At 48.6% G+C, this 12642-nt stretch overlaps 1 protein-coding gene across 1 annotated transcript in view; it reads right to left on the bottom strand.

Annotated features, from left to right (window-relative positions):
- The window catches only part of EMID1 (EMI domain containing 1), a 44658-nt gene extending 35639 nt beyond the window's left edge, over window positions 1-9019 (bottom strand). The window contains exon 1 of the mRNA XM_087705574.1: window positions 8808-9019. Coding sequence (XP_087561700.1) covers window positions 8808-8968 — 161 coding nt within the window. The 5' untranslated portion in view covers window positions 8969-9019. The remainder of the gene's footprint in view (window positions 1-8807) is intronic.
- Window positions 9020-12642: the final 3623 nt, after the last annotated feature.

The following is a 12642-nucleotide window of genomic DNA, read 5'->3' as shown; positions in this document are numbered from 1 at the left end:
AGTGAAATAAGAGGGTTAAGAATGGTGAAATCCAAATGAAATACAACAGAAGGGGAAATAATATAAAACTAAAAAAATAATAGTTATGAGTGAAATAAGAGGGTTAAGAATGGTTGAAATCCAAATGAAATACAACAGAAGGGGAAATAATATAAAACTAAAAAAATAATAGTTATGAGTGAAATAAGAGGGTTAAGAATGGTGAAATCCAAATGAAATACAACAGGAGGGGAAATAATATAAAACTAAAAAAATAATAGTTATGAGTGAAATAAGAGGGTTAAGAATGGTGAAATCCAAATGAAATACAACAGGAGGGGAAATAATATAAAACTAAAAAAATAATAGTTATGAATGAAATAAGAGGGTTAAGAATGGTGGAATCCAAATGAAATACAACAGGAGGGGAAATAATATAAAACTAAAAAAATAATAGTTAAGAGTGAAATAAGAGGGTTAAGAATGGTTGAAATCCAAATGAAATACAACAGAAGGGGAAATAATATAAAACTAAAAAAATAATAGTTATGAGTGAAATAAGAGGGTTAAGAATGGTGAAATCCAAATGAAATACAACAGAAGGGGAAATAATATAAAACTAAAAAAATAATAGTTATGAGTGAAATAAGAGGGTTAAGAATGGTGAAATCCAAATGAAATACAACAGAAGGGGAAATAATATAAAACTAAAAAAATAATAGTTATGAGTGAAATAAGAGGGTTAAGAATGGTGAAATCCAAATGAAATACAACAGAAGGGGAAATAATATAAAACTAAAAAAATAATACTTATGAGTGAAATAAGAGGGTTAAAATGGTGAAATCCAAATGAAATACAACAGAAGGGGAAATAATATAAAACTAAAAAAATAATAGTTATGAGTGAAATAAGAGGGTTAAGAATGGTGAAATCCAAATGAAATACAACAGAAGGGGAAATAATATAAGGTGAGTGGTATCGATTGATGATTGCTATTAGAAAGAACAGGAAGCTCCTGTTCGTATTGTATTGTGTAAATGTGGTGTACGTCTAAATTTTGTGCCTGTGTGTATTTTACATGTTTGTTAATAAAAATATTTTAAAAAAAGAAAGAAAGAAGGAAGACTGCACTCATTCAACTGCCTGGCACAAAACGGACTCTGAGAAGGTGCCAGAAGAATTTCGTCCTGTCTCTTGCCAGGGAGCGAACTCTGCACTTCCGGGAAGGAAGATGGGTTGGTGGGAGGCAAAGAAAGAGAGGTGGGGGAGAAATCCCTGGCGGAGAGCCCCAAGCAGCCTTTAAAACCCCCACATTCCTTGAGCCACCTCCAGTCCAGCTGCACCGTAATGGTCAAATGGACTAGTGGTCTAACAGAGTTCCGTGTACCATTGAGTCATGCCAGCCACATGACCACGGAGACGTCTTCGGACAGCGCTGGCTCTTCGGCTTTGGAACGGAGATGAGCAGCGCCCCTTAGAGTCGGGAACGACTAGCACATATGTACAAGAGAAACCTTTCCCTTTCCCTTTCAACATCAAATGGATATTTAAAGAAATAAATAGCTTCTTGGTCCCTTCTTCCCTGCTTCCCTGCCTCTCTCCCTCCCTCCTTTCCTTCCTTCCTTCCTTCCTTCCTTCCTTCCTTCCTTCCTTCCTTCCTTCCTTCTTTCTTTTCAAAAGCCTGTAAAAAATGCAAGGAGAAAAAATAGGGACCACCAACAGCTTTCTGTGTGCCTTCTGCGTTGAGCCATGCCGGCCACATGACCACAGAGATGTCTTCGGACAGCGCTGGCTCTTTGGCTTTGAAACAGAGATGAGCACTGCCCCCTAGAGTCAGGAACGGCTAGCGCATAGGTGCGAGGGGAACCTTTACCTTTATCTTAACGGTACCAAAGGTGCTTTTGGGACAATTAGGACCTGGATGAGTGAGAATCCCTACAGAGTTCTAGCTGTGCAATTTGGGATGGACATCCTTGGAGCAGGAATGGATTTCCAGAGGAAAAACTGCAGACTACGGGAACCATTTGCACCACTCAGGTGATCCTGGGGACACAGAGAAACCTCCAATATTTAAACTGTTTGTTCTTGCTCGGTTTTAACTGAGCCAGGCATGGCCATGCAGTGGGGGAAGGAAAGGATCGATGCGAATAGTGGCATATTTCAAAACCCAAGTCAAGGGGATATGCGAAAGTCTCAAACTAGCTAGCTAGCTGGAAGGCTGGCTGGACTAGGTGGGGAAAGAGAGAGGGAGGGAAAGGGAGGGAGGGGGAGGAAGGGGGAGAGATGAGAGAGAGAGGGAGGGATGGGGAAGGAGGGACAAATAGAGGAGAGACACAGAGAGAGGGGGGGAGAGAAAGAGAAGAGACAGAGAGGGAGGGAGGGAGGAAGAGAGAGGGGGGGAGAGGGGAGGAAGAGAGAGGAGGCAGAGAACAAGAGGGTGGGAGGGAGGAAGGGAGAGAGGAGACAGAGGGATGGGGAGGAAGAGAGATGAGAGAAGGAGGGAGGGAAGGAGGAAGAGAGAGGGAGGGATGGGTAAGGAGGGAGAAATAGAGGAGAGACACAGAGAGAGAGAGGGAGGGAGAAAGAGAAGAGACAGAGGGAGGGAGGAAGAGAGAGGGGGAGAGAGGGCGGGGAGGAAGAGAGAGGAGGCAGAGAATGAGAGGGTGGGAGGGAGGGAGGAAGGGAGAGAGGAGACAGAGGGATGGGGAGGAAGAGAGAGGAGAGGAGGACGGAGGAAGAGAGAGAGGGAAGGATGGGGAAGGAAGGAGAAATAGAGGAGAGACACAGTGTGAGAGAGAGAGGGAGGGAGAAAGAGAAGAGACAGAGAGGGAGGGAGGAAGAGAGGGGAGGCAGAGAACAAGAGGGTGGGAGGGAGGAAGGGAGAGAGAGAGAGGGATGGGGAGGAAGAGGAGAGAAGGAGGGAGGGAAGGAGGGAAGGAAGGAGGAAGAGAGAGAAAGGGAGGGATGGGGAAGGAGGGAGAAATAGAGGAGAGACACAGAGAGAGAAAGGGAGGGAGAAAGAGAGAGTGGGAAAGAGGGGGAGGAAGAGAGAGGAGGCAGAGAACGAGAGGGTGGGAGGGAGGGAGGGAGGAGACAGGGATGGGGAGGAGGAGAGAGGAAAGGAGGAGGGAGGGGAGGAGGGAGGAAGAGATAGAGATAGAGACAGAGAGGGAGGGAGGAAGAGAAGAGAGAGGGAGGAAGAGAGAGAGGAGGGAGAGAGAAAGAGAGGGAGGGAGGAAGGGAGAGAGGAGACAGAGGGATGGGAAGGAAGAGAGGGGAGGGAATGAGGGAGGGAAGGAGGGAGGAAGTGATAGAGATAGACAGAGAGGAAGGGAGGAGGGAGAGAGAAAGAGAGGGAGGGAGAAAGAGAGAGAGAGAGAGAGAGAGAGAGAGAGAGAGAGAGAGAGAGAGAGAGACCAACCTCTCACTGAGCTTTTTCAATGCTGTTGACACAGCCGGAGAACTTCCCGAGTGGCAATTAACATGCACAATGTAAACAAACACATTAAAGGAAACCAGTGGGAAGATAAACAGGGAAATTAGTGGACAGAAGAACCAGACTTTCAAATGTGATCCCTTAAAATGAGCTGCAGAGATTTTTATTTTATTTTATTTTTAAAAAAAAAAACATTTTGGGCCCCGTTGGGGGAAATCAAATCCACCCCCAGGCGCCTCTTCCCAGCCAGGAGAAGATTTCAATTACCTTCCCGCGGAATTCGATCGACTAGAAAATGAGCGAAAAGCAACAGGGCAGCCATTGAAATCCTCCCCCAAGTGGCGCCGACTCTGAACGGGCCATGCTCACCGACCTCCGGGTTTCCTCCTGCATTCACACAACCACCTTACATCCGAGCTAATAAGATTGGCTCTTCACGTAGCATGCGGCGCTCAAACCAGTAAACCGGGTCGTAGCTTAATATCACCTGGGGATGCTCTGCTTCCCAAACTTTTGGGAATGTCCCCAATGAACTTTGCCAGCCTCCAGCCTCCTCTGCCACTCCCGGAGGGGGGGCAGGGAACAGATCGCCTGCCGGTTCCCTGCTAGCCCCCCCCCCCCCCAATATCACAAAAGGCCCTTTATGTGCACGCTTGAAATGCAGCCTCTTCTGGAGGCCTGTGGGTGGGTGGGCCGGTCAGTTGGCCAGCCGGACGATTCCCTGCTCGGCCAGAGGATTTGGCTGGGAACAAGAGGTTAAAAGTTCCCTGCTTTGGAAGTAGCCACAATTGCTGCTAAAATGCTGGGCTCAGCATCTGGAGGGATGGGGGACCTCCCCCCCCCCCCGGCAGCTGGATGGACGAACGCCAGCAGCTCAGAGGAGTGGAAGGCACAATTCCCTACTCTCTCATCTTACCTCCCGCTCCGGCTTCAAGACCACCTTAGGAGTCCGTTCCCCCCCCCCAACCGACCCACCCAACGAGGCGTTTGGAAGGAGGCGATTCGGGTGCCATGCTCAGAGTTGGAGAGCAAAATAGAATTCTTTATTGGCCAAGTACTGAGAGCCTTTTCAGTAGTAGCTCCGACCCTTTGGAACGATCTCCCCGTGGAGATTCGTACTCTCACCACCGTCCAGGCCTTCCGCATAGCCCTTAAGACCTGGCTAGCCCGTCAGGCCTGGGGACAAAGATAATTGCCCCTCCCGAATGATGAATGAATGTTGCTCATTATTTTATTCTATGTTTGTCTGCGTTATTGTTTGTATATCCCTCCCTTGATTTTATGTAAGCCGCCCTGAGTCCCCTCAGGGAAAAGGGCGGCCTATAAATGTTAATAAACCTCTAAACCTCAAGTGTGAATGGACACACAAGGAATTTGTCTTTGGTGCAGATGCTCTCAGTGTACAGAATAGAATAGGAATAGGAATAGGAATAGGAATAGGAATAGGAATAGGAATAGGAATAGGAATAGGAATAGGAATAGGAATAGGAATAGGAATAGGAATAGGAATAGGAATAGAATAGAATAGAATATATGGAGTGCAGTGCAGTGCAGTGGAGTAGAAATAGAGTAGAGTAGAGTAGAGTAGAATAGAATAGAATAGAATGTATGGAGTGGAATGGAGTAGAGTAGAGTAGAGTAGAATATATGGAGTGGAGTGCAGTGCAGTGCAGTGGAATAGACGTAGAGTAGAGTAGAGTAGAATAGAATAGAATAGAATAGAATAGAATGTATGGAGTGGAATGGAGTAGAGTAGAGTAGAATATATGGAGTGGAGTGAAGTGCAGTGCAGTGGAGTAGAAATAGAGTAGAGTAGAGTAGAGTAGAGTAGAGTAGAGTAGAGTAGAGTAGAGTAGAGTAGAGTAGAGTAGAATAGAATATATGGAGTGGAATGGAGTAGAGTAGAGTTAGAGTAGAATAGAGTAGAATAGAGTAGAATAAAGAAGGAAGGAGAAATAGAATAGAATAGAATATATGGAATGGAATAGAATAGAATAGAATTGAAGAGGATAGAATAGAATAAAGGAAAGAAGGAAGGAGAAACTAGAATAGAATAGACTAGAATATATGGAATGGATCGAATGGAATAGAATAGAATTGAATAGAAGAGAATAGAATAAAGAAATGAAGGAGAAACTAGAATAGAATAGAATAGAATAGAATAGAATAGAATTCTTTTATTGGCCAAGTGTGACTGGACACACAAGGAATTTGTCTCTGGTGCCGATGCTCTCAGGGTACATAAAGAAACATAAAACAGAATACATTCATTAAGAATAAAAAGATACAACACTTAGTGATAGACAAGGTTACTAATAAGCTATCAAATCGTATTAGGAAACAAATTAAAACAATATAGATTGAAAGATAGAAGCAACATGGCTACAGTCGTAAGTGGGGAGAGAGAGATACGAGGAAGGAAGAGAAGAATAATAGTAATACATTCTTAGTAAATTACTGACAGCGTTGTGGGAATTAGTTGTTTAGCAGAGTGTTGGCAATTGGGGGGGAAAAACTCTCCTTGTGTCTAATTGTCTTGGTGTGAAGTGCTCTATAGCGTCGTTTTGAGGGTAGAAGTTGGAACAATTTACGTCCAGGATGCGAGGGGTCTCTAGATATTTTCACAGCCCTCTTTTTGACTCCTGCAGTGCGCAGGTCCTCAATGGAAGGCAGGTTGGCAGCCCTTGTTTTTTTTCTGGGCCAGGCTGCTGAAGGTCCACCCCAGAGGAAACCTGGAGGCCCAGCCTGGCATCTCCATGACCCTTGGCCTTAGGTCTATAATTAAAGCCACCCTCCTTCCTTCCTCCGTCAGCAGGAAATGCTCAACGTCCCTTTCCTCCCCGTCATTATCCAGATTCTGATTTATTTGTTTTTTCCGTTTCCTCGTGGGAAGGATCCTGACCCCACATACCCAGGCCATGCCTGGCTTACTGTCGCAACTCATGTTGTCAGCGATGCCCTTGGCTTGGACGGTTTTAACTCTGTTGGGGCAGGAAAGGGGGAAAATCCAGAGTTCCACCAGCAAAAACAGCTTCTCTGAGCCTTGATGGTAGCCAAAGGATAGGGGCTCCCTAGCTGGCATGGAAAAATCAAGCCCCCTTACCCCCCCACCCCCCGTACCCCCAAACCAGAGGGGTAGAGCCCATCTTGGCCAGGGCTTCTAACATCTACCAACATTTGCCAGATTGGTGTCCTGTTATTTTGGAACAGGAAGCAATGGTGAAATTTAAAAAAAAAAAAACTACCAGTTCTGTGGGTGTGGCTTGGTGGGCGTGGTTTGGTGGGCGTGGCAGGGGAAGGATACTGCAAAATCCCCATTCCCACCCCACTCTGGGGCCAGCCAGAGATGGCATTTGCCGGTTCTCCGAACTACTCAAAATTTCCACTATCAGTTCTCTGAACTACTCAAAATTTCGGCCACTGGTTCTCCGAACTACTCAAATTTTCAGCTACCGGTTCTCCGAACTACTCAACATTTCCGCTACCGGTTCTCTGAACTACTACTCAACATATCTGCTACAGGTTCTCCGAACTACTCAACATTTCCACTACCGGTTCTCCGAACTACTCAACATATCTGCTACAGGTTCTCCGAACTACTCAACATTTCCACTACCGGTTCTCCGAACTACTCAACATTTCCACTACCAGTTCTCCGAACTACTCAAAATTTTCGCTACTGGTTCTCCGAACTACTCAACATTTCCGCTACAGGTTCTCCGAACTACTTAAAATTTCCACTACTGGTTCTCCGAACTACTCAACATTTCCACTACCAGTTCTCCGAACTACTCAAAATTTTCGCTACCGGTTCTCTGAACTACTCAAAATTTCCGCTACCGGTTCTCTGAACTACTCAACATATCTGCTACAGGTTCTCCGAACTACTCAACATTTCCACTACCGGTTCTCCGAACTACTCAACATTTCCACTACCGGTTCTCCGAACTACTCAAAATTTTCGCTACTGGTTCTCCGAACTATTCAACATTTCCGCTACAGGTTCTCCGAACTACTTAAAATTTCCACTACTGGTTCTCCAAACTACTCAACATTTCCACTACTGGTTCTCCGAACTACTCAAAATTTCTGCTACCGGTTCTCCGAACTACTCAAAATTTCCGCTACCGATTCTCCAAACTATTCAACATTTCCGCTACCGGTTCTCCAAACTACTCAAAATTTCCGCTACTGGTTCTCCGAACTACTCAACATTTCCACTACAGATTCTCTGAACTACTCAAAATTTCCGCTACCGGTTCTCTGAACTACTCAACATATCTGCTACAGATTCTCCGAACTATTCAACATTTCCACTACCGGTTCTCCAAACTACTCAACATTTCCGCTACAGGTTCTCCGAACTACTTAAAATTTCCACTACAGGTTCTCCGAACTACTCAACATTTCCACTACCGGTTCTCCGAACGACTTAAAATTTCCACTACTGGTTCTCCAAACTACTCAACATTTCCACTACCGGTTCTCCGAACTACTCAACATTTCCACTACTGGTTCTCCGAACTACTCAAAATTTTCGCTACAGGTTCTCCAAACTACTCAACATTTCCGCTACAGGTTCTCCAAACTACTTAAAATTTCCACTACTGGTTCTCCGAACTACTCAAAATTTCTGCTACCGGTTCTCCGAACTACTCAACATTTCTGCTACAGGTTCTTTGAACTACTCAAAATTTCTGCTACCAGTTCTCTGAACTACTCAAAATCTCCACTACCGGTTCTCCGAACTACTTAAAATTTCCACTACTGGTTCTTCGAACTACTCAAAATTTCTGCTACCGGTTCTCCAAACTACTCAAAATTTCTGCTACCAGTTCTCCACAACCTGTCAGAACCTGTTGGATTTCACCTCTGCCCTGGAGCAATACAAAGCATCCTCAACCTATGGAACTCCCTGCAACTAGAACTTTATGGAACTCCCTGCAATTAGAACTTGCTTAAAAAAAAAACAGGGCACAGATTCCTCCAGTTCTAGACTACAGCATGAGATGCCATAATGACGGTTTCTTGATTTGTTTGGGTCCACACAGACCACCCACCCAAAAGGCTGGTGGTTTCTTCCATAAACTGAGATGCAGGATTAGGGGCAATTCTAGCTCATTCACACACACAACATCCAGAGTTAATTGAAGGCGATTCACGTTTCTTTCTTGCGCTCCCCGCAGAGCCCGTTCCAGCTCCCGCAAGCTGCATTCCCACAACACGCTGGCCTGGCACGCGTCGGCTCGCTCGGGGTTCGACCGGTCGTGAGAACGGGCTTTGGCCAGGAAGCCCCGCTCCAAGCGGAGCCTCCCCCTTCAGGAGCAGCGTACCTGTGGCTCCTGCCCCGCGGGGAGGGGTGGAGGAATGGGGGGAAAGCTCGTCTCTTACCTGCGGGAGGCGAATTGGAGCCCCGCGCGGCTCCAAGTGCCGCTGCTCGGCCGCGGGAGGATGAGGAGGAGGAAGAGGAGGCAGCAGAGCCGCGGCCGAAGAGGGGCGCGCAGAGCCGGGCAAGGAGAGCGCGTCCCGGGCCCTCTGCCCGCCGCCTCCATGCCTGCCAGCCGCCGCTTGTGTCCGCAGGCTTCGCGGCTGGTCCCGACGTTGGCAAGAGGGAGGAGGAGGAGGAGGAGGAGGAGGAGGAGGAGGAGGAGGAGGAGGAGGAAGACGACAGAGGAAAAGGAGGAGGAGGAAAGCAGAAAAAGGCAGATGAAGAGGTGGTGGAGGAGGAAGGCAGAGGAAGAGGAGGAGGAAGGCGGGGGAAGAGAAGGAGGAGGAAGGCAGAGGAGGAGGAGGAAGGAGGAGAAGGAAGGAAGAGGAGGAGGAAGGCGGAGGAAGGCAGAGGAAGAGGAGGAGGAAGGCAGAGAAAGGAAGAGAAGGAAGGCAGAGGAGGAGGAGGAAGGCAGAGGAGGAAGAGAAAGAGAAGGAAGGCAGAGGAGGAGGAAGGCGGAGGAAGAGGAGGAGGAAGACAGAGAAAGGAAGAGGAGAAGGAGGAGGAAGGCAGAGAAAGGAAGAGGAGAAGGAGGAGGAGGAAGGCAGAGAAAGGAAGAGAAGGAGGAGGAGGAAGACAGAGAAAGGAAGAGAAGGAGGAGGAGGAAGGCAGAGAAAGGAAGAGGAGGAAGGCAGAGAAAGGAAGAGAAGGAGGAGGAGGAAGGCAGAGAAAGGAAGAGGAGGAAGAGGAGGAAGGCGGAGGAAGAGGAGGCGGGAGGGGAGGACGGCAGAGGAGGAAAGGAGACCAAGGGGAGGAAGACGAGGGGGTCCACTCGTTGCGCCCCGAGCTGCCCGGGCTCAATCCAGGTTTCCCCCGCAGGAGGGGGGCGTGCTGACGAGCGCGGAACCCGGCGGCGGCGACGGTCGAGCGCCCCCCCCCTCTTTAGAGCAACATGAAAGGGGAGGGGCGGCCGGCAGCTCCTCCCACCCCCCCACCCCCCGTGGGCTCGGTTCGGCTCAGGTCGCTCGTCTTGCCCGACTCCCCGCGTCCCTGAGGCCGGGGCTTCCCAGCGCTCCGCGTGGCCGCCCGAGGCGTGGGGGGGGGGTGTCTTGCCTTGGATGCGCCCCCTCCTCCCCCCCCCCCCCGCCTGCGCCTTGCGTAGCTTCCCTCCTCTACGCCTGGCCTGCCTGCCGGCTCTCCTGCTACGCCTTTTCCTGGTCGGATCTTGAAGGGAGCTGCGTCCTCTGGGCTTGGGCAACAGAGGGTCTACTGTCTGTGCCCCCCCCCCACACTCGCCCTCCCCCCACTTCCTGTTGGGGTTGAGTCCTATCCCAATTCCCAGATTAACAGAGTTGGAAGGGACCTTGGAGGTCATCTAGTCCAACCCCCCCCCCAAACAGGAGACCCTACTCCATTTCTGACAGATGGCAGTCCAGTCTCTTCTTGAAAGCCTCCAGGGATGAAGCTCCCACAACTTCCAAAATCAACTTCTATTCTATGGGTTGATTGTTCTCACCATCAGGAAATTTCTCATTTCCAGGTTGAATCTCTCCTTGGTTAGTTTCCATCCATTGTTCCTTCTCTGGCCTTCAAAGATGCTTTGGAGAATAGCTTGACCCCCTCATCTCTCTGTGGCAGCCCCTCAAATATTGGAAGATGCTCTCCTGTCTCCCCTGGTCCTTCTCTTCGCTAGATCAGCCATGCCCAGTTCCTGCAACTGTTCTTTGTATGTTTTAGCCTCCAAGGCCTTTGATCATCTTAGATAGATTCAGATTGAGTTGGAAGGGACCTTGGAGGTCATCTAGTCCAATCCTTGCCCAAGCAGGAGACCCTTCATCATTTCTGGCAGATGGCAGTCCAGTCTCTTCAGGGATGAAGCTCCCACAACTTCGGAAGGCAACTTCTGTTCCATGGGTTGATTCTTCTCACTGTCAGGAAATTCCTCCTTATTTCCAGGTTGAATCTCTCCTTGATCAGTTTCCATCCATTCTTTCTTGTCTGGCCTTTGGGGGCTTTGGAAAATAGCTTGACCCCCCCTCCTCTCTGTGGCAGCCCCTCAAATATTGGAAGATGCTATCATGTCTCCCCTGGTCCTTCTCTTCACTAGACTAGCCATGCCCAGTTCCTGCAACCGTTCTTTGTATGTTTGAGCCTCCAGGCTTTTGATCATCATAGATAAGATTCAGATTCAGAGTTGGAAGAGACCTCGGAGGTCATCTAGTCCAACCCTTGCCCAAGCAGGAGACCCTACCCCATTTCTGGCAGATGGCAGTCCAGTCTCTTCAGGGATGAAGCCACCACAACTTCTGAAGGCAACTTCTGTTCCATGGGTTGATTCTTCTCACTGTCAGGAAATTCCTCCTTATTTCCAGGTTGAATCTCTCCTTGATCAGTTTCCATCCATTCTTTCTTGTCTGGCCTTTGGGGGCTTTGGAAAATAGCTTGACCCCCCCTCCTCTCTGTGGCAGCCCCTCAAATATTGGAAGATGCTATCATGTCTCCCCTGGTCCTTCTCTTCACTAGACTAGCCATGCCCAGTTCCTGCAACCGTTCTTTGTATGTTTGAGCCTCCAGGCTTTTGATCATCATAGATAAGATTCAGATTCAGAGTTGGAAGAGACCTCGGAGGTCATCTAGTCCAACCCTTGCCCAAGCAGGAGACCCTACCCCATTTCTGGCAGATGGCAGTCCAGTCTCTTCAGGGATGAAGCCACCACAACTTCTGAAGGCAACTTCTGTTCCATGAGTTGATTGCTCTCTCTGTCAGGAAATTCCTCCTTATTTCCAGGTTGAATCTCTCCTTGGTCAGTTTCCATCCATTCTTCCTTGTCTGGCCTTCAAAGATGCTTTGGAGAATAGCTTGACCAACCTCCTCTCTGTGGCAGCCCCTCAAATATTGGAAGATGCTCTCCTGTCTCCCCTGGCAGTCTTTTATCCTAGGATGCCCACCCAGCTTGGACCACCAGAGGGTGCTATTGATCACCACTAAAGTCCAAATTCAAAATCCAGGTGAGATCTTTATCGCCATAAATTCGGGTAGGCAGAGGGAGATTTAGTTGCGGCTCCCCACAATTGCTTTCTCTCTGCCGCCCCCCCCCCCAAAAAAAAACCCTACCTGGCCGGACTCACTAAACGGAGCACAGAGAGCGTCCCGCTCTTTCGCTTCCAGCATCCCATCGACATGTGAATGCTTTTCACACTCCCGAGAGTGAAATATTCTGGTGTGTGTGTGTGTTTGTGTGATCTTGCGCAACTTCAGGCCGCCGTTCTCTGCAAAAGCAGACGGGCGCCTGGAAGTCTCGCGAGATCATTCCCCACCTCCCCCCCGCTCCCCACAAAAGAAATTTCCGGTTTCCATGGAAAATTTTGCAAGCAAGGCAGGAGGCTTTTGAGACAGGGCGATTACGCTGCCTCAAAGCGTCACATTGGTTCGTAAATGTTTTGCGTGGCGCGTCCCCCTTTCTTTTCTTGGGGGGGGTGGGGGGGAGAAGAATGTCTCCACCACAATGGCGGACCTGGAAGCCATCTTTTCACCTTTTGGATTTCAGGCCTGCTGCATTTTCTACTGCGGGGAAAACGGGAAGGGGGAATTACACAGAGTATGGGTGATATGTAGCCATAACAACATTCTTCCTCAGAAAGTCAAGGTCATTACTGCAGCTGCGAATGGTGCGACTGGGAGGCATCTCCAGGTTGGGACGGTGCCTGATTGGGCCATGTGATGGGCTTGTGGGCACAGGGGCAGGGACTTGAACTTTCTTTTGGGTGGGGAAAACGGTTCCACCACAAAACCGCGGA

Source organism: Thamnophis sirtalis, unplaced genomic scaffold (assembly GCF_051295495.1).
Source record: "Thamnophis sirtalis isolate CommonGarterSnake01/CBP01778 unplaced genomic scaffold, rThaSir2_p1.2 scaffold_2, whole genome shotgun sequence".
NCBI classification, from domain to species: domain Eukaryota; kingdom Metazoa; phylum Chordata; class Lepidosauria; order Squamata; family Natricidae; genus Thamnophis; species Thamnophis sirtalis.
Note: the sequence above shows the minus strand (reverse complement) of the source record. Positions and strands in the feature narration are given on the sequence as shown.